This window comes from Culex quinquefasciatus, chromosome 3 (genome assembly GCF_015732765.1).
Source record: "Culex quinquefasciatus strain JHB chromosome 3, VPISU_Cqui_1.0_pri_paternal, whole genome shotgun sequence".
Classification (NCBI taxonomy): Eukaryota; Metazoa; Arthropoda; class Insecta; order Diptera; family Culicidae; genus Culex; species Culex quinquefasciatus.
The window spans coordinates 183,302,393-183,323,369 of record NC_051863.1 but is presented as its reverse complement, the minus strand read 5'-3'; the positions used below and the strand labels follow the sequence as shown (position 1 = coordinate 183,323,369).

The following is a 20,977-nucleotide window of genomic DNA, read 5'->3' as shown; positions in this document are numbered from 1 at the left end:
TAAAATTCTAAAATTCTAAAATTCTAAAATTCTAAAATTCTAAAATTCTAAAATTCTAAAATTCTAAAATTCTAAAATTCTAAAATTCTAAAATTTTAAAATTCTAAAATTCTAAAATTCTAAAATTCTAAAATTCTAAAATTCTAAAATTCTAAAATTCTAAAATTCTAAAATTCTAAAATTTAAAATTCTAAAATTCTAAAATTCTAAAATTTAAAATTTAAAATTCTAAAATTCTAAAATTCTAAAATTCTAAAATTCTAAAATTCTAAAATTCTAAAATTCTAAAATTCTAAAATTCTAAAATTCTAAAATTCTAAAATTCTAAAATTCTAAAATTCTAAAATTCTAAAATTCTAAAAGTCTAAAATTCGGAAATTCTAAAATTCTAAAATTCTGAAATTCTGAAATTCTTAAATTCTAAAATTCTAAAATTCTAAAATTCTAAAATTCTAAAATTCTAAAGTTCTAAAGTTCTAAAATTCTAAAATTCTAAAATTCTAAAATTCTAAAATTCTAAAGTTCTAAAGTTCTAAAGTTCTAAAATTCTAAAATTCTAAAATTCTAAAATTCTAAAATTCTAAAATTCTAAAATTCTAAAATTCTAAAATTCTAAAATTCAAAAATTCAAAAATTCAAAAATTCAAAAATTCTAAAATTCTAAAATTCTAAAATTCTAAAATTCTAAAATTCTAAAATTCTAAAATTCTAAAATTCTAAAATTCTAAAATTCTAAAATTCTAAAATTCTAAAATTCTAAAATTCTAAAATTCTAAAATTCTAAAATTCTAAAATTCTAAAATTCTAAAATTCTAAAATTCTAAAATTCTAAAATTCTAAAATTCTAAAATTCTAAAATTCTAAAATTCTAAAATTCTAAAATTCTAAAATTCTAAAATTCAAAAATTCAAAAATTCAAAAATTCAAAAATTCAAAAATTCAAAAATTCAAAAATTCAAAAATTCAAAAATTCAAAAATTCAAAAATTCAAAAATTCAAAAATTCAAAAATTCAAAAATTCTAAAATTCTAAAATTCTACATTTCTAAAATCCTATGATTTTAAAATTTTGAAAATTCATTTTTTTTAATTTTAAAATTCTAAAATTTTAATTCTAAAATCCTATGATTGTAAATTTGTAAAATTAAAAAATTGTAGAATTTAAAAAGTCTTAAATTCTTTAATTGAAAATTAAAACTACAAAAATTCTAAAAAAAATCAAAATCTGATGCTCCAAAAATTCTAATATTTTAAAATTCTACAATAATACACTTTAAAATTCTAAAAATGTTATAATTCTAAAATCTTAAAGTCAAAAATTCAAAAATTCCAAAATTCTCAAATAAAAAAAATTAAACGCTATGATTTTAAAATTGAAAAATTATTAAATTATAAAAAATTAAAAATCTTTAATTCCGAAAATTCTAAAATTATGCATTCTTAAATTCTAAAAATATTAATAATTCTAAGTTTTTGAATTCCAAAATTCTAAAACACAGGAAATCAAAAACAATTTAAATTCTTAAAATTTTTAAGCTTCGTTAAAATCTTTGAAATTCTTTCAATTTTTTAAAACCTAAAATTATTATTACTTTAAATTATTGTGTTTTTAAAACTTTAAATTTATTAATTTTTTTATTTCATGACTTTTATTTGATTTTTTTTTGATTTTTTGTACTTTCAAATGTTTTTAACTTTTTCAAAAGAAAAAAAATAATGCTTTAAATATTTTCAAAATTTTTGAAATGTTTAAAATCTTTAAAAAAATTGAAATTTAGGTTTTTTTATTACTTGGTATTTTTAAATTTTTTATCTTTCTCAATTTTTTTTGAATTTTTTAATTCAGGAGCAACATTTGAAAAGGGCGGTTCGACATTGCTCTTACGGCCTTTCGTCCCATTTAAACGCGTGTAATGAGAGGCCGTAAGAGCAATGTCGTACCGCCCTTTTCAAATGTTGCTCCAGAATCGCTGTGTTTTTGAAAACAAGCTTCGAAGACAAATCGAGATTTTTGCGATCGTAGGTCGTAATTTGTGGATGGTAGATCGACAAATTACGATGAAATGATCTCAATCTACTATCTACAAATTACGATTCACTGTTGCCAAATTACGATCGAAATATTACGATCTAGTAACATGCGAGTTGAATCAAGGCACAATCCAAACTTACTGATGCACCGACGTCGACGACGGCATATCGTTCGGACTCTCGTCGCTGTCCGTGTGGATGACGCGCCGTTCCGACATGTCCAGCCCTCCGTTGTCGTCCATCGTCCTCAGCTTGACGTTCTTCAAGCTGGCCTCGATCTCCTGCAGCAGGGTGGTATTCCGCGCCGCCCGGACCTTCTCGGTAAACTGCAGAAACAGATCCGGGTCGGCCGGAACGCCGTGGTCCGGCCAGGCCAGGTACTGCATGTGCTGAATTACGCGCGTTTCTTTCGACTTTTCGTCCGTCATGACAAGATCCCGAAACACGAAACTGCCCGTTTCGTCCGGCTTCTCGCTAAGACACTTGATGGAGAATCCTTCCGACAGCTGGAGCGGTTCCTCGTCCGCGGATGGCCAGTACTGGTGGCATTTCGGACGACCACGCTCCATGACTGTCGTTAGCATGACCACCAAGTGGCTGCTCTCTTGCTGGACCATGCGCCAGAAATCGTTGACGGTCGTTGAAAGTGGCCCCTGCGTTGCGATGTACCGGTTGATCGTTCCGCTCGGCGGAATCTCCATGTTGACGTAGTTTGCGTTGATGTAGTCACCACTTTCGGCGTTCAGCAGTACAACCCGCGTACAATCATCTGAAGACAGGATAGAGTTAGTAAATCTTTCAAAACCCAACAACTAACACAATCACTCACAAGGCGAAATATCCCGGTAGCGATTCTTGTTGACATTCTCGTTCTTCCTGGCCTCCGTAATCGCCAGGTCCGCATTCTTCCGGTACATCTGCTCGTACTGCGCCAGCAGCGACCCCGACGCCAACCCGTCGCTCAGCAGCAGCAGCGACTGCGTAAACAGTTGATCCCCGTTCAGTTCCGTGCCCCGCACGATGTCACACTCGTCCGGAACGTACTGATACAGCGGTTCCTCCTCCGAATAATCCACCAACGCGTTCGGCTTCAGCGTCAGCATCAACTCGCCACCCTGGCGGGACGCCCTAATCAGCGCCACGACCTGTTCGTGCATCATCGTGCCCACGTCGCGCCCGTTTATCAACACCAGCTGGTCACCCTCGCAGATTCGGGGCGTGCTGCGGTCCGCCGGAGTGTGAGGGGCCACGCGCGACACCTGAATCGGGAGATTCAGGTCGACCCCGCCTTTGACGTTGAACCCGAAGCGGCCCTGCTCGTCGGCGACTAGCCGGATCGTGACGAGACCCTCCTCGTTGGGGACGACGTTTTCCGGGTTGTTGATGCCGTTGTAGGCCGGCGGGGAGTCGAACATGGTCGGAATCTGGGCATCGTACGTGCGGGCGCAGTGCTCGATGAAGGTGGGACTGTTTTGGGGGACAAAGATGATATGGTTTATTTACAATTCTGTAACTTTTTTCCATAAAAAAAGACTTATTGCAAAAAAAAAATACATATTTTGAAAGGTTTTTTGTCCAATATATTAAGACGATTACAAAAGATTTTCAATGCAGTTTAAATCTTCACATTTTCCATTATGTATATCGATGCCTCTGTGCTCTAATGCTCTAAGCTTGTTGGGGTTCCCGTCTAAATAATAGATGAGAACAAAAAGGAATTGATATTTATCTATTTTGGTCATATTTGCATAATTAACGTAACAAAAACTTTGACGTTTTAATGACTCTCCATCGTATTTATCACACTTCTCATTCAAATTTAAAAAAAATATAAATTAATGGACCGTGACGGAGTCTTCATCTCTTTCCCTTCATAATAGTTGTATGTTATATTCAAATGATCGGTTTTATCGAGATTTCGAGAACAAAGTAGACGGCCACCTTCATGATTTACCATACTATTGAGCAATAGTTATCCAGTTGGATCAATCGGTAGAAAAACGATCGGCCCAATGCTGAATGGCAGAAATTTTAATCGGCAGAAAACTAAGAGGCCAAATATTTAACGGTAGAAAAGGGCAATTGGCAGAATTTTAAATGGCAGAAAAGGTCAATAAGCAGAAAATTAAAAAATGCCGAAAAATCAAAAGGCATAACAACTAAAAGGCCAGAAAAGTTAAATGGCAGAAAGTTGACCGGCAGAAAAAATAAATTGGCAGAAAGTTAAACAGCAGAAAAATCAAATGGAAGAATAGTAAGTCGGCAGAAATATTAAATGGCAGAGTAGTTAGTTGGCAGCATAATTGAATGGCAGAAACGTTATTTGGCAGAATATTTCAATGGCAGAATAATTTATTAGCAGAATAGTCATATGGAAGGAGAGTTGAATGGCAGCACAGCAACATGGCAGAAATGGGCATAATAAACATTAAATTTTCCGAATGACTTGGATAAAATTAAATAGCATAAAATGAAATGGCAAAAAGTTGATCAGGAGAACAATTAAATAACAGAAAATTTAATGGCAGAAAGTTAAACAGCAGAAAAAATAAATGGCAAAATAGTTGGTCGGGAGCGTCTGCAGCAGAATTAAATAGCAGAATAGTTAGTTGGGGACCATCCAAAAACCATGTGGACACTATAGGAGGACGGGGTGGAGGGGGTATGGTGATGGTGATTGTCTACGCTCCATACAAAAAAGTCCACGAGGGAGGGGGGCGGTTTAAGATTTCCAAAAAAGTTTCCACGTGGTTTATGGATGGTCCCTTGGCAGAATAGTAAAATGGCAGAATAATTTTATGGGAAGACAGTTGAATGGCAGAGAATTGATGGGCAGAAAAACATAAAATTTCCCGGATAACTCAGATTAAAATAATACAAAAAAAAAAAAAAAATTAAAAAAAATCTAAAATTTAAAATTAATACACAGAAAAATCAAATGACAGAATAGTAAGTCGACAGAAATATTAAATGGCAAAGTAATTAGTTGGCAGAATAATTGAATGGCAGAAACATTATTTGGCAGAATATTTCAATGGCAGAATAATTTATTGGCAGAATAATTTATTGGCAGAATAGTCATATGGAAGGAGAGTTGAATGGCAGCACAGCAAAATGGCAGAAAAGGGCATAATGAACATTAAATTTTCCGAATGACTAGGATAAATTTAAATAACAGAAAATAAAATGGCAAAATGTTGACCAGAAGAACAATTAAATAACAGAAAATTAAATGGCAGAAAGTTAAACAGCACAAAAAATAAATGGCAGAAAAGTCCACGCTCCATACAAAAAAGTTTTTTTTGTATGGCCAATTGTCCACGACGGGGGTCAAGATTTCCAAAAAAGTGTCCACGTGGTTTATGGATGGTCCCTTGGCAGAATATTTGAACGGCAGAATAGTAAAATGGCAGAATAATTATATGGAAAGATAGTTGAATGGCAGAAAATTAATGCGCAAAAAAACATAAAATTTTCCAGATAACTCAAATTAAAAAAATACAAAAAAATAAATTACGCATTTATAAAATCATAAATGTGGAAATTCAAAATCACAATTTTTTTTAAAATCTGAAATTTGAAATTAATACATAGAATATTTGAAAATTCAAAATTTTTAGCAATTTTACTTTATAAATAAGAAATATTCTTAAGTACAAAAATTAAAAAGAAAAATTATATTTAGTAAATCAAGAATTTTAAAACTGAAAAATACTTCATAAAATCAGAGTTCAAAGAATATATGAATGCAACAAAAAATGAAACTACCTATGAAAAATATATAAAAAAGATTGAGAATTAAAAAATATTAGAAGACAAACATTCTAAATTTTAAAGAAAAAAGTGTCACAAATACATTATTACACAGTAATTCCATTTGAAAAGAGCCTAAACCGAAAAAAAGTTCTCCGATCGGGCTCAAAATTTTCTTGGGGGTTCCTTGGCCAAAATAATTAGACCCGTATTTTTTATTTGACCTATAGGGCAGGGATGCCAGATGATTTTTTAAAATGTCTGTGAAAAAGTCTGTGTATGTCTGTGTCTTTGTCTAAAATTCAAATAAATCAATTTACAGTCATAGAAATCTATCAAAATTTGTGTTTTTAAGCATTTGAAGACTAACGAAATAAGTTTCGATTGATATTTTAACAAAATAACAATTTAATGAAGTTTTTAAAAAGTCTGTGTACCTCAAAAAAATGTCTGAAACGAGCTCAAATGTCTGTGAAACATAGACAAATCTGTGTATCTGGCATCCCTGCTATAGGGTGACCTACATCGTGCTAGGGTGGTTCGAAAAATGGCAATTCTATGCGTTTACTGAAACTTGGCTCAAAAGCGATACACTTTCTTGTTTGCTTTTTGACAACTCTTACACTGTTTATCAATTTTCGTCATTTTTCGCAAATACCTCTTTTTTCAAAAAATCATATCTCCGCGCCATTTCATCCGATTTTAGCGGTCTTTGATGCATAAGAAAGGTGATGAGTTTGGCTATTTGGGAAAAAAGTAAGAAGTTTCAAAAATCTAGCTTAACATTTGAAAAAGTCGTGGCGTTTTGACCGTGAGCCAAACCGTGGACCGTGGACCAAAGAGCCTATGTCTGAAAATATTTTTATCGGATTCCTCGGAAAATTTCACATAACTTATCAAAAATTGGCGATGTCGAACCGTACGTTTCGGATATATGATTTTTTGAAAATAAAAACTGAGTTTTTCGACGTGCCACGCGTGCCACTGGAAAATGACGAAATCGGTAAAAAATCCACTTTTCTACTAAAACTGCGATAACTTTAAAATTTCAGCGATGAATCCGATAAAAATATTTTCAGACAAAGGCTCTTTGGTCCAGACACGGTCAAAAGCCAAAAAAATGCAAATTTATCTAGTAATTTTTCGTCTTTTTTTCCCGGTCTGTGGCCCCAAAATTTAAATATTGCCAACAGTCTAACAGTGCCCAATGTATTTGAAGTAGTTTACAATCAAGTATTAAAATGTTTTTAATGAAAATTTAATTTTCAGTATTTTTTTTGCACCCGATTTTTTTTGGGAATTTTTGAACACAAACCTTGGACGAAAACTTGTAATAAATTTAGCAAAATTTGCTGATCTTACCGATTTTTTTTTTCAGAAGTACACGATTGAGTATTAAGGGTTAAAAATTTGAAATAAAAAAAATAGGTAAAAAATTGTCAAAACCATCACCTTTTCAAAAAACTCTGTTTGCAAAATTCTGCTAACTCGTGTAGAATATATACAAAATTTGGGTCACCGAGGGGTTAAAAAACATTTTTCAAACTTTTATGTGATTTCAAGTCACAATTAAAGAAATATGAAAAGTAATCATTGTAAACAAATTTGAGTAACTTTTATTTTTATATTTCATCAAATAAATATTAAGCATCCGTAGTCCCCTCGTTATTTTTCGTTCAGCCCAGTTAGCGAACAGTATTCGATGACTGGGCTACGTTCTCAGCCCAGTTACCGAACAACTACTGTATATTACTTAAAATATGACTTCAAAAATATTCCAAATGTTATTTCATTTTCTGTAATATAAGATGGCGGTAAAAATGGTTGCATTTAAAAAAAATTGATTTTACTTTATATTTTTAAGGTAAAGATTAAACTAGGATTGTAGAACTGAAGAACTAAATATAAGAATTATAGAATTGCATAAATTACAATATTTGAAAAAATAACAACAAACTCACTCATCACCCTGCTGCTCCCACGCCTTCCTCGGAATCGACGGCGTCTTCGATGTGACCTTGTCGTACCCGGCCCGGCTGCCCTTCGTCAACGACAACAGCGAGAGCTGATTCTTCCCGTTGCCATTACTATTCCCACCACTTCCGTTACTTCCCTCACCACCACCACCACCACCATTCAGCAACGGTGACTGCGGCTGGCTTGCACTGAGCATCATTCGTTTACTGGGCGATCGGATAAAGATCTTGGCCACCTTGCCGCGCTGGCGGCTCTCCTGGACGGCTTGCAGTTCGGTGCGGCCGGAATAGTGGAATCTACGGAACGAGGGAATAATGTTGTTACAACAGGAATTGATTTTTAACTCTGTTGTTGGGCAACCTACCTAGAACCTAAGGTTAATGGCAGGAATCGTGGTGAACGGTGCGGTCGTTGCAGTCTGAAAAACGAGTGATGCTCGACGCAGGCCTTCCACAGTGACTTGGCGTTCCGGTGGGCACCCATGCTGAAGCCGAGCAGGGTGTCGTAGCTTTCCGACTGTGGGTAAGATCGTTACAGTGAGTTTGTTAGAGGTTACAGCTCAGAGGAGACACACTTACCGGTTCCCGGCGTAGCTGGATGAAGAAATCTTTCCGCTTGAAGGACACCTTGACCATTTTGGACCAGGAGAAGGTGTTGATGCGAATACCGTTTTGGTAGACTAGTAAACCTATCGAGGACACACCCAAGCTGAGTTCCTTGCCGGCCGAGTCCTAAAAATAAATTAGCACGCAAAATTAGCATCAAAAGATCACCAACTCTACAAAAGACTCCCTTACCGTGGCCCGGTGGAAATCGATCCCGTACATGTCCAGCCGCTTGGCGTGCTCCAGGTAGTTGTACTCGGCGTCGGCCGGCAGCTGGCCGCGGTGCAGCTTGTGCAGCTCCGATATCCGGTGCTCGGTGTCCTCGTTCTGCTCGGGGAGTAGCTGCATGTCGGCCAGATAGCCGTGGGTGTGCTCCAGCGGGTTGTAGTCGCCCAGTTCAGCTGAGGAGTTCAGAGAATAAATTTGTGAAAATTGTAATTAAATTGTCCAATTTGAATTAATAAACTTTCATTAAAATCAAGATTGGTTGATTCTTCATATTCCGGAAGAGTTTATTATTTTTTTTTTTGAAATGCTTGAGTTTTTTTAAATGCTAAACATTCTTAAAATTCTTTAAATTTTTTTTTCAATTTTAAAATTAATGCAATTCTGGAAACTATTTTCTTTATTCTTGAAATTCTTGATATTCTTAAAATACTTAAAATACTTAAAACTCTTAAAATTCTTTTTTTTAAATTAAATTTCTTTAAAAAATTTGATATTTCTAATTTTTAAAATTATTATATTCTTAAAATTCTCAAAATTCTCAACATTCTTAAAATTCTCAAAATTCTTAAAATTTTCAATAATTACTGAATTCCCGAAATTCTTGAATTTTTTAAAATTTTTAAAACTTCTCATGTTCTTAAAATTCTTGCAACTCTTAAAATTCTTAAAATTCTCGAAATTCTTGAAATTCTTAAAATTCTTCCAGTTTTTAAAATTCTTAAAATTATTGAATTTTTTGAAATGTATGAAATTCTTTAAATTATTCAAATTCTTGAATCTCTTGAAATTCTAAAAATTCTAGCAATTCTTGAAATTCTTAAAATTTATAAGATTTTCTATTTTTTTTTATTCTTGAAATTCTTAAAATGCTTAAAATTCTTAAAATTTTTAAAAAAATTATAATTTTTAAAATTTTTAAAATTCTTAAAATGTTTAAAATTCTTAAAACTCTTAAAATGCTAAAAATTCTTAAACTTCTTAAAATTCTTAACATTTAAAAAAAAATTCTTTAAAATTCTTAAAATTCTTAAAATTCTTAAAATTTCTTAAAATTCTTAAAATTTCTTAAAATTCTTAAAATTCTTAAAATTCTTAAAATTCTAAAAATTCTAAAAATTCTAAAAATTCTAAAAATTCTTAAAATTCTTAAAATTCTTAAAATTCTTAAAATTCTTAAAATTCTTAAAATTCTTAAAATTCTTAAAATTCTTAAAATTCTTAAAATTCTTAAAATTCTTAAAATTCTTAAAATTCTTAAAATTCTTAAAATTCTTAAAATTCTTAAAATTCTTAAAATTCTTAAAATTCTTAAAATTCTTAAAATTCTTAAAATTCTTAAAATTCTTAAAATTCTTAAAATTCTTAAAATTCTTAAAATTCTTCAAATTTTTAAAATTCTTAAAATTCTTAAAATTCTTAAAATTCTTAAAATTCTTAAAATTCTTAAAATTCTTAAAATTCTTAAAATTCTTAAAATTCTTAAAATTCTTAAAATTCTTAAAATTCTTAAAATTCTTAAAATTCTTAAAATTCTTAAAATTCTTAAAATTCTTAAAATTCTTAAAATTCTTAAAATTCTTAAAATTCTTAAAATTCTTAAAATTCTTAAAATTCTTAAAATTCTTAAAATTCTGAAAATTCTTAAAATTCTTAAAATTCATGAAATTCTTAAAATTCTTAATATTCTTAAAATTCTTAAAATTCTTAAAATTCTTAAAATTCTTAAAATTCTTAAAATTCCTAAAATTCCTAAAATTCTTTAAATTCTTAAAATTTTTAAAATTCTTAAAATTCTTAATATTTTTAAAATTCTTAAAAAATTTAAAATTCCAAAAAAAATAAAATATTTAAAATTCAAAAAAAAATAAAATATTTAAAATTCAAAAAAAAAAAATAAAATATTTAAAATTCCAAAAAAATAAAACATTTAAAATTCTTCAAACTTTTAACTAAAATGCAGCAGCAGCTCCAAGGGGAATCGCAACGCGGGTTAAGTTTTAAAAAATCACAGTACGGCTTTTGTCCCTACACAACAAGCCTCGAATAATTACAAACAAACTTAAATTTAAAGTAGATAACTTCGAAACGATCACACCGATACCTGTCAAAACGGATGATGTGATCGATTCAGATAAACACCAATTCTTTAAATTCTAAAATATTGTATTATTGAAAAATCTAAATATTGCAAAAAAAAATAAAAGATAAAAAAAAAATAAAAAAAATAAAAATTTAAAAAAAAAATTAAAATTGTATAAATTGCAAAAATTGTCAAAATTGCAAAATTGTTAAAATTGAAAACAATGCTAAAATAAAAAAAAAGTAAAATTTTTAATTAATTTGCTAATTAAAAAAATGGTAAAATATAAAAAAAATCTAAAAACTATGTAAAAATAGTAAAAGTAGTAACTATCTGAAAAAGTAAAAAAAATAAAAAAAAATTTAAAGTTATTTTTTTTAAGATTTAAAATATTAAAAAAAATAAATTAAAAAAAAAAATCAAAAATTTAAGTAATTGTAAATTAAAAAAAAAGTTAACATAGTTTAGATTCAAGAATAATTAAAAATTTAAAAAGCTGTGAAAAATATCAAAATTGTAAAACATGTCAAAATAGTAAAATTTGTAAAAATTGAAAAAAATGTAAAAATTGTAAAAAATGTAAAAACTGATAAAATTGCAAAAAAATAAAAATTCAAAGACAATTTGAAATTTTTAAATATTCAGAAAATTTAGAAATTAAATAAAATTAAAAGACAAACACTCTAAAAATCAAAAAAATATTAAAAATTCTAAAAATTCAAAAATAATTAATAATTCTAAAAAGTCTAACAATTTGGAATATTCTAAAAATACTACAATTTAAAAAAAAATCAAAATTCTACTAATTGTGAAAAAAATCTTGCATTCAAAAATTCTAAAAATTCTAAAATAATAAGTCAATAATTTTTTAAAAAAATCTGCAATTCCGGAAATCATATTTGTAAATTCAAAAATTCTGAAATTCTGAAATTATTTTTTTTTCGGAATTTTGTGTTTGCCATCGGGCACGAAATTCGTAGAGAGATTATTAAAAAATAATAATAATATGTAATACTCACACTGCACTGTGAAACTAGCGAGCAGACAGGCGGTGTTGAGTCCCACCGGAAGTTTCCCCCTGAAAATATCGCGCTTTATCTGCAGATAAAACTGATATCTCGTATACTCTTCGTGTAATCGGCTCGGATCGGTCACGTAGAACTTGACCCGGAACGAGAGCGTCGCGCACGCTTCCCCGGACAGCCGGACCGAGTTCCACTGCTTCCGGAAGGGTTTGTTCGGATCGAGCCACCGTCCCGGGCCCACCAGCAGTCCCGCATTGGCATTGGCACCGCCACTTCCGGAACTGCCGGAACTCCCGTTGTCACCGACGACATCGACGACCACCGGCTTTCCCTTGGAGCTGCTGCTGCATTTCGGTTGAAACTGAAGCCCAAAGTAGTCCCGCTCGGAGAGTTCCAGATGGCGGAAGACCTGCTCCAGCAGCTCGTGGCCCTTGGCCTTTTTCTCTAGCTGGAAGGTGTGGGTGGTGTCATCGAGGAACAGAACCGTCACGGCTTTGGTCGTCGACGCCGCCGGGGAGGACGCGGCTTTCTTGTCGCGCGCCAGCTCGGCACTTCTCACTTTGTACGTTCCGCTGAAACCACCGATCCGGACCCGCTCAAGCATCGCAGCAGGCCATAGCAGCGGTGCCGGCGGCCTCGTCGTCGTCGTGGTCGGCGTCCACCGGCGTCGTACGCGGGGTGATGCGTTTTTCTGTGTGGAAAAAGACAAAAATATAAATTTATTTTAACATTTTTTTCTTTACTGCTGTTATGCTCATTTTTAGAATGACGAATATTAGAATTAGAATTTTATTGAAATGAAAAACTTTTAACAACGAAATAAAGTAGTAGAAGTGACACTCTACGTAACAAATTGGAGCGTTTGGTACGGTATGTCCACGCATCCCTCCTCCCCTGTGGATTCTATGAAATGTGATCCGTAGGAGCAATTCCATGTCAAATAGGGAATCGGTTGTACCCGACCCTCTCCGATTTCAATGAAACTTTGTAGACATGTTATCCTAGGCATATATAAGCCATTTTTGTGTATATGGAGCAAGTTACACTCGATAATGACATTTGAGAAGGGCATAAGTGTTTTAAATATTTTTGTATTTCGTAGTTTAAATATTGCTATATCTCGAAGCCGTTGCATCGTATCAAAAAGTGGTTATAGACAAACTTGTAGGAAATTTGACGGGCTTTCCGAAAAAAATACACTGAAAGAAAAAAACACTCCACTTTAATGAGAATTTTTGATTTTTAAGTTTAAAAGTCAAATTTGAAGGTGAGCCCTCGATTTTTTTTCGTTCAAAATTTTTGTGAAAATAGCCTAAGATGTTACCAAAAGACTCACGAAAAATACAGGATGGAGCAACTCACCTAAAAAATAAAAAATCGTTTACTGAAACTGTTTTTTTGAAAAGTGCTCTACACGTCAAAATTTTCAAAATCCGAGTACAGGAATCGATTCTCCAGACAATTTTACATAAAAGTCTCCATATTGACCATTGTCCTTAGTCCAATTCTTGTGAAGTTACAGCGGTTTTAAAAATAAAAAAGTTGAAAAAATAGGGCTTTTGATGGTTTTTGGCAATTTCTAAACGACAGACTTGATTTTCAGTCGGGAAAATATTTTTACCGGAAAGCTCGTCCAATTTCCCATAAGTTTGTCTTTGACCACATTTCAATTGGATGTATGGGCTTACAGATCTAAGCTAATAACATTGCTCATAACTGAAAACATAATATTTTTTCAGTGTAGTATAGTAACCTGGATAGTAAAACATGTCTACAAAATTTCATTGAAATCGGAGAGGGTCGAGAAAAAAGTACCTAAAAAATTACTGTTTTGGGCTGGAATTGCTCGTAGTCAGAATCCTATCTACGGTGAACACAACGCAGTAGGGCTGGCTCAATTATTCTTTTATGCATTTTTTGTAATACATTGACCAGAAAAGTGCTTGGAGGATAAGAATGTAGCTTTCATCGGCTGCCAGCGTTTGTGTTAGTTTTCAGAGAATGATAAATTGACAATTCTCTACAAAATCGAACGACCATTTTACCGCGCATTTTCGTCTATAGCTTTTGAAGGGTTTAATTCAATGATACAAGAACAAAATTTTGACGACATTTAGTTAGCTTTATATCACAATTATGTTCATTAAACTTCAACATTTCAACGAAACTCAAGTACAATCAGCTTAAATATGTTTAACATACATTCCCCTGCGTATAGAATAATTTTCAACATGTTTGGGTTTATTTCAAAAATATTTTGAATTTTAGTGAATTCACATTAAAAAAATGGTTTTGTCAAATCTTACATTTTCTAAAAATGATTATTTAAAAACAACTGACAACAACAGTGTAAAATGCATTTTAAAACACATTTTTCATTCAAATGCTAAAACTTTGGCTTGTTCAGGGTTGTTAAAATATCAAAATATTAGCTCTCAGCAACTACAATTATCCAGCCTGAATATTCATGCCTCAAATTAATCTGCTCTTCTCTCCTTATTCTCACACTCTCAGCGTCGAACACGTTTTCGTGTTTACACACACGCGATTAACATTTCCTGCTTCCAAGATCATGCTACCGCGCCAAATTTAACCACAAAAGCCGCCACAAAACCAATTTCGCAAACGTAATTTAACGGGACGTCATGCGTGGTCGGCTCCTAATCGCCAACTCGCGTTCTTTCATTTCAGTTTTCGGAGAGATTGAGAGACTCAGCGGTGAGAGCGCATAGTCGAGGAAAAGGGGAAGAGAGAGAGAATGACATCGCTGGGAATCACGAGACACAACAAGAGATCTCACAAGCTATAGTGACGGCTAGAGGTGGGAAAAAAGAGCGAATCGCTCAAAGAGCTGGTTCACTGAAAAGAGCGAACGAATCGTGGCTCACAAAACAAGAACCGCGGTTCTTTTTTAATCTCCGGTCTTTGAAAGAACCGTTTCAATATGGCATGATTTTTGTTATAAATATAATTCATTGAATTTCCAACAAAATGTAGTGTTAAATTTGTTTTTGTGAATTGAAAATGAAATTTCAAAAATCTCAATGCTTATAAAAAATAATCCCAAAAGTAAATGACTTTCTAAACAAAATTAAATAAACTTTTCATTGTACAACTGAGTGTACATTAAAGTAATACCGGAATACAAATTTGAGCATTTCAAATAGCATAATTTGTCAAATATTACCCAAAATCTACTGAATATTTGAGAGAACTTGAAAAAAAAATCATTTTGTCCGATTAAACTTAAGCGTTTAGACTTTATCAATTAAATCAGAATGTAGAGCGGAGTTCACAGAATATTTTCTGAAAACAAAATATCACCATTGGTTTAATAGGGGAACAGCATCTAATTCCAGCGTGCCTCTAATGTTGGCAGGTCAGAACTTTGACATTCAATTAAAGCTAATTAAAAGCGTTTTCAGCTGAAATCGAGTGATAAATAGCTCAATAAGAAGTGAGCAAGCCAGTTTCTTTAAAAAGTTTTGCAAAATTAGTTGTTTAAATAGTGAAAATCAGCAAATTGGATGGAGTTAGGAGCGAGTGCTTAACCTGCCAAACATACGAGAATTTCCCCTACTTGCAGAAATAAACGCAATTTTAAAATTAATAGCATATTTTCCAGCATCCTAGATTTAAGTTTGGATGCCATTCAATTACTAGAATGTTTAGTTTTGAGTAGAAATCTTGACATAGATACCACCAAGCAGGGATGGAATAATCGCGAAAAAATCAATTTCGCTTGCGAGTTTTCTTCACCCGCGAAAGAGAGAGGAGGCAAATCACGCAAAAGAAAATCGCTCCCGAAATTCTCCATGAAAATCAATCTACTGATGATTTTTTTTTAATTTCCTTGTCAGCACCACTTAAAGTCATTTATTTCACTTCGTTTACACACATTGCCCATCTACAAAATGTTACAGGTCATTTTTCGACGTGTGACGTTACACTTGCAAGTGTAGTAGTGAAAAAGATGTTCCGCCAAATAATCAAGATGATGATTTTTTTCGATTCTTTTTACCGATCTTTCGTGCGCGAGAGAGGAGAGCATGCTCCATTTGGATTTTTTCTCTTGATGAACATCCAAAGATTTTCTTTTGATGATGATTATTCCATCGCTGCCACCAAGATATATGGTTTTCAAGGGCATCTTCTCGTTTTCAGTTTTATTTATATTATCAAATATGGCCGTTACAAATATTTTTCGAAGTTTATGTCACCCCTCTCCTTCAAATCGGTCCGAAAAATCAGGGGGCCAAACAATATTTTTTTCGAAAAACTTCCAAATTTTAATGGAAACAGAAGTCTTATCAACTGAAAACAAATTAAAAAACCTTTTGAGATCGATCAAAAATATTTTGAATTTTTGTGAAAATCCGTTGCACAGTAATGCAAAAAGTTTGTTTTTCGGCTTAAAAAAAGTTCATGAATAATTCGATATTTTGAAAACCAATGATTGCAATACAACTGGGATGTGTAAAATGCCTCTTTTTCATTAAAATGTTTATACTATGGCTTGTTATTTATTTATTTTTTGCGGCTTTGGCCAGAGTTTGGTACGGCCAAATTTATAAAAGTCCAATGTGAAATAACTTTTAAAATCCAAATTTTGAAGAAGAGCGAAAGAGCCGTTCAAAGGAGCGGCTCTTTTTAAAGAGCGGACGAAAATGAGCGGCTCCTAAAAAAGAGCGGTTTTGCCCACCTCTAGTGACGGCCGCTATACTCTCGGATGTTTTTTGTGCAGAGATAATCAATTGATAGTTTTTCTATCACTCATTTGCAACACTGGGCTTATTATTTATTTTTTTTCATATTTTCTTTAATTTTAAATTTAGCTTTTTTTAAAGGTCAGAATGTTTTTATTCTTGGTACAAGTAATCGAAAAAAGATTTCTTTTTTAGTAAATTGCAGATAAGATAGCAATTTTGAGTTAAAAAGAATTCTACTTGATGACAAACTCAAAATTCAGAAAATACGTATCTTTAAAAAGTAAAAAAATCAACTAAACTAAAAAATCTTAGGACATGTAATTTTAAGGGAAATTGATGTTTTTGAGGTTATTTTTTCATTTAGAACAAAACAATCATTTTAAAATTTCGTGCTTGTTCCAACTTTGCAGGATTATTTTTTAGAGTGTAACAATGTTCTACAGCAGTCAATTAAAAAATATGTGACTGAATCAAAATTTTTCATAAAAATGAAAAAATACGAACTAAAAACACACGGCCGATAGTAGGAGGAAATAGTCTTCAACAAGCCTTGAAAAAAAAAATTATATTGTTTTTTAAATATAATTATGAAAACATCGATGAATAGGATGATTTAAACACTCTCAAAATGTCATGTTTTTTTTTTAATCAAAAATGGGTTTGGATCGAAAAACGGATTGCATTGTTGGATTCTTTGAACAATTTTACACTAAGGAACCGTCCATAAACCATGGGACACTTTCTTGAAATCTCTCTCTTTTTCAGTCAATTTTACATAAAAGTTTCCATATTAACCATTGTCCTAAGTTAAATCCTTGTGAAGATACGGCGGGTTTTTTTAAATTAAAAATTTGCTCTGAAAGTTTCATACGGCAAAACTAATAAATTCAAAATAGTGACTAAACAAATAAAAAAAAGAATTTCGAATACTTAATGTATGTAAAAAAATAAAAGTTCTAAAAGAATTTTTTTTTTTTTTTTTTGGGAGGGTGGTCCAGCCGCACATCGTTGATGTTGAAACCTCTAAACTGGGCCCTCGTCCTGTCACGTCCGTCAGTAGTCTTGTCGTACATTACAAACTAGAATCAGATCTGCCAATGAATTAGTACACTTCGACCAAATAAACACTGACGCTGTATGGATCTGACTCTAAAATAAATGCACAGTTGTGTGTTATTCATAAGTACAACTTATTCAATTATTCATTTAAGTCCAAATATTCATTTGCTAACTACTTTGGATTGAAAATCTAAACTTAAGTCTAAAATCCTCTAAACTTAATGTTCTAAACTAAACGTTCTTTTATCTGACATACAAATAGAATAGAAATCCCGATTTTAAAAAGAAATGACCATTTACGTCAAAAGATCCGTAGTTCCTCGATTCGCAACAATGGTCAATACAACCATAATCCGAAAACCGTTAGTTCAACAGATAAACGAATTTTGTCCGATATCGTTACATTATTGATTGATCGAGGCTCTATGGACAATTTGACATAAAAGAATGCCTTGAATTCTACATCAATCAAAGTTTATTGACAGCATTACTCTAACTTAACAATTGCAACTAAATTTATCATCAAATAAATTTGGAAAGCATACAGATTTATTTTAAATGTTAATGCTAAGCAAAAAATCAATTGTACTATCCTGAAGTCCCGACCTAAATCCCACATTGTGATAGTGAAAAAGTCACAGAAACAGCGGTGTCTTGTGCAATTGTGATATTTTCACTATCGGAGAACTACCTAGTTCACGATGACAGCTTATCGGTCAACGCTTAAGCCCTGGGGCTGCGACAAAGCGAGTTCTCGTAGCATGAAGTGGTGTCCATAGTGCTTATAAAAAATAATGTATACCCAAATTTTAACTAATGCACTAGGATCAAATCATGCCCCTTGACTTTACAAGGCCCAGGGAAATAAAAGTTCTAAATGAATTAAATTTAAAAAAAAAATCGCAAAAGCATCGACAACAACAAAAAAAACGCAAAAATTGTTGAACCATAAAACGATGATAAACAATTATATTCCGCCAACGCAAAACCGCACGCGTCCGACGGGGCAATTTCACTTTCAATTAAAACATCCGTGCCCATTTTCTCTCGCAATGCCACAACACAGCAGAGCAATTCTCTGAGATTTCGGTCATTCGATTTTTTTTTGTATTTTTTAATCCGGCCGAAACTTTTTTGGTGACTTCGGTATGCCCAAAGAAGCCATTTTGCATCATTAGTTTGTCCATTTAATTTTCCATACAAATTTGGCAGCTGTCCATACAAAAATGATATGTGAAAATTCAAAAATCTGTATCTTTTGAAGGAATTTTTTGATCGATTTGGTGTCTTGGGCAAAGTTGTAGGTATGGACATGGACTACACTGAAAAAAATTGACACACGGTAAAATTTTTTTTGGTGATTTTTAATTTCACTTTTTGTCACTAAAACTTGATTTGCAAAAAAAAAACACTATTTTTATTTTTGTTTTAGAGGACAAGAAAAGTTGGAAAAAATTTAAAATCAAGACTAACATTTTAAACGGGCCAAACTTTCAATTCTACGCCCGTTTCAAATGTTAGTCTTGATTTTAAATTTTTTAAAATATTTTTTTTGAAAAGATCGGAAAATTCCACGAGTTTCATATTTTAACATTGTTCATCGGACCATTAATTGCTGAGATATCGACATTAGAAAATGGCGGGTTGTTTGGGTGAGTCTTAGAAAACATCAATTTTCCAGTTTTTTATTTTTGCGACCAATATTTCGATTTTTTTTTTAAATCAGTATTGATTCAAAAAATCATAAGTCGGTCCAAGATTTTTTGCCCATTCTGGAAATTTCAGACAGTTAGCATTTGATGTCCTCTAAAACATATAAAAAATAAAAAAAATTAAAAATAGTGTTTTTTTGCAAATCAAGTTTTAGTGACAAAAAGTGAAATTAAAAATCACCAAAAAAATGTTTACCGTGTATCAATTTTTTTCAGTGTAGTCCATATCCATACCTACAACTTTGCCGAAGACACCAAATCGATCAAAAAATTCCTTTAAAAGATAACGTCATGATTCGAATTCCCGGACGCTTCGAAACTCGGACACTTGATCTTGTTTTATCAATTATTTGGATATAAGTTCGCATTATGAATGTCAAAACTGTGTTATTTGATGAATTCCAACATCAACTTTCATTTAAAGTTTGTTAGAATGCTGTAGGTAATGCTAAAACAATTAAATACAATAAAGTTATAAGTTTACCAAAAATGTGAAACAATTCACTTGAAATATTTCATAGGCGTTCAAAGCACCGTGAAGGCAAAGCAGAAATTAATGGTTTCGATTTCCTTAAATTCTAGCAAATTTTTATATAAAACATCGATTGTTTTAAACATCAAGCTTATTCGAGACCTAAAGAATGCCATTCACTAACATTCAGTCCAAATTTGTGCGATTCATAAGTAAAATCGAGTGTCCGGAATTCGAAGCAAAAGTGTCCGGATTTCGAATCAGCTTTTATCAGTGTCCGGAATTCGAAGCACAACAAGTCATTTTAATTTTCAAATTCTGATGAAAAATTGTTGGAAAAGCCATATTTTGCATGCATTTTCTTAAAACTGACTGTTTATACTACATCCTTATGATATTTCAACATTTCCAACTTATTACATGATTTTTTGCCAGCTATAACAAAAATGATATGATACTAAGTGTCCGGATTTCGAATCATGACGTTACAGATTTTTGAATTTTCACATATTATTTTTGTATGGACAGCTGCCAAATTTGTACAGAAAATTATATGAACGAACTAATGATGCAAAATGGCTTCTTTGGGCATACCGAAGGCACCAAAAAATTTTCAGCCGGATTAAAAAATACAAAAATTATAATTAAAGAAAAAAGACCGATTCCGTAGAGAACTGCTCAGCAGTGGGAACGAGCGGACGGACAGGGTCGGGGGTTTGGAGTTCGAAATAGCTCATCGGGGCTTAACACAGACCACCGCCTAGAAGAGTCCGGAGACTAATCCAGTTGCATTATCGGTGGGGCGATTTTGCTTCTTTTTTTTGCATGTTTATGCGACGATGCACCACAGACAAATGGACCAATTTAGAGTTACACAAGTAATATTAAAAGTTCAAATACGTCCCTTTTCGTCCGCTTGTCACAGCAGGAAAAAAAGTAAAAATAGCACGGAAATCATCGCCGTCCTCGTCGTCTTCCAGCCAGCGCCGCACAGAAAAGTAGCAATAAGTGACTTCATACTCAGCTCATTCACTTCGAACAAGTTGTTGATACATGGCAAGATGGAACGAACCATTTATCAGGCCGGGGGTTTGCGATAACCATCGCAGATCCTGGAAGTGGGGCCTGTTCAGCGAAAAGTAGCAAACCCTGTTCCATCAGTCTCGGTAGCGCACGTGATGCACGGCGGTTGTCCGATATCAATATATTGGTGGACTCACTATTGAAAGCAAACTTATTTTATAATTTTACTTTTTTTTTCTCCTCAACCCTCAACTCTCTTATCTTTTTGGAGTGCAATGGCGGTGTGGCGAAACGAAAGCTTCCC

General features: G+C 32.5%; 1 protein-coding gene across 1 annotated transcript in view; it reads right to left on the bottom strand.

Moving 5' to 3' along the window:
* The window catches only part of LOC6035309 (tyrosine-protein phosphatase non-receptor type 4), a 41,011-nt gene that overhangs the window by 3,252 nt on the left and 16,782 nt on the right, over nt 1-20,977 (bottom strand). The window contains exons 2-8 of the mRNA XM_038262168.1: nt 11,693-12,389; nt 8,558-8,766; nt 8,339-8,491; nt 8,125-8,276; nt 7,745-8,056; nt 2,860-3,497; nt 2,172-2,799 (exon numbers count right to left, since the gene is read on the bottom strand). Of these exons, the coding sequence (XP_038118096.1) occupies nt 2,172-2,799; nt 2,860-3,497; nt 7,745-8,056; nt 8,125-8,276; nt 8,339-8,491; nt 8,558-8,766; nt 11,693-12,302 (2,702 nt within the window). The 5' untranslated portion in view covers nt 12,303-12,389. The remainder of the gene's footprint in view (nt 1-2,171; nt 2,800-2,859; nt 3,498-7,744; nt 8,057-8,124; nt 8,277-8,338; nt 8,492-8,557; nt 8,767-11,692; nt 12,390-20,977) is intronic.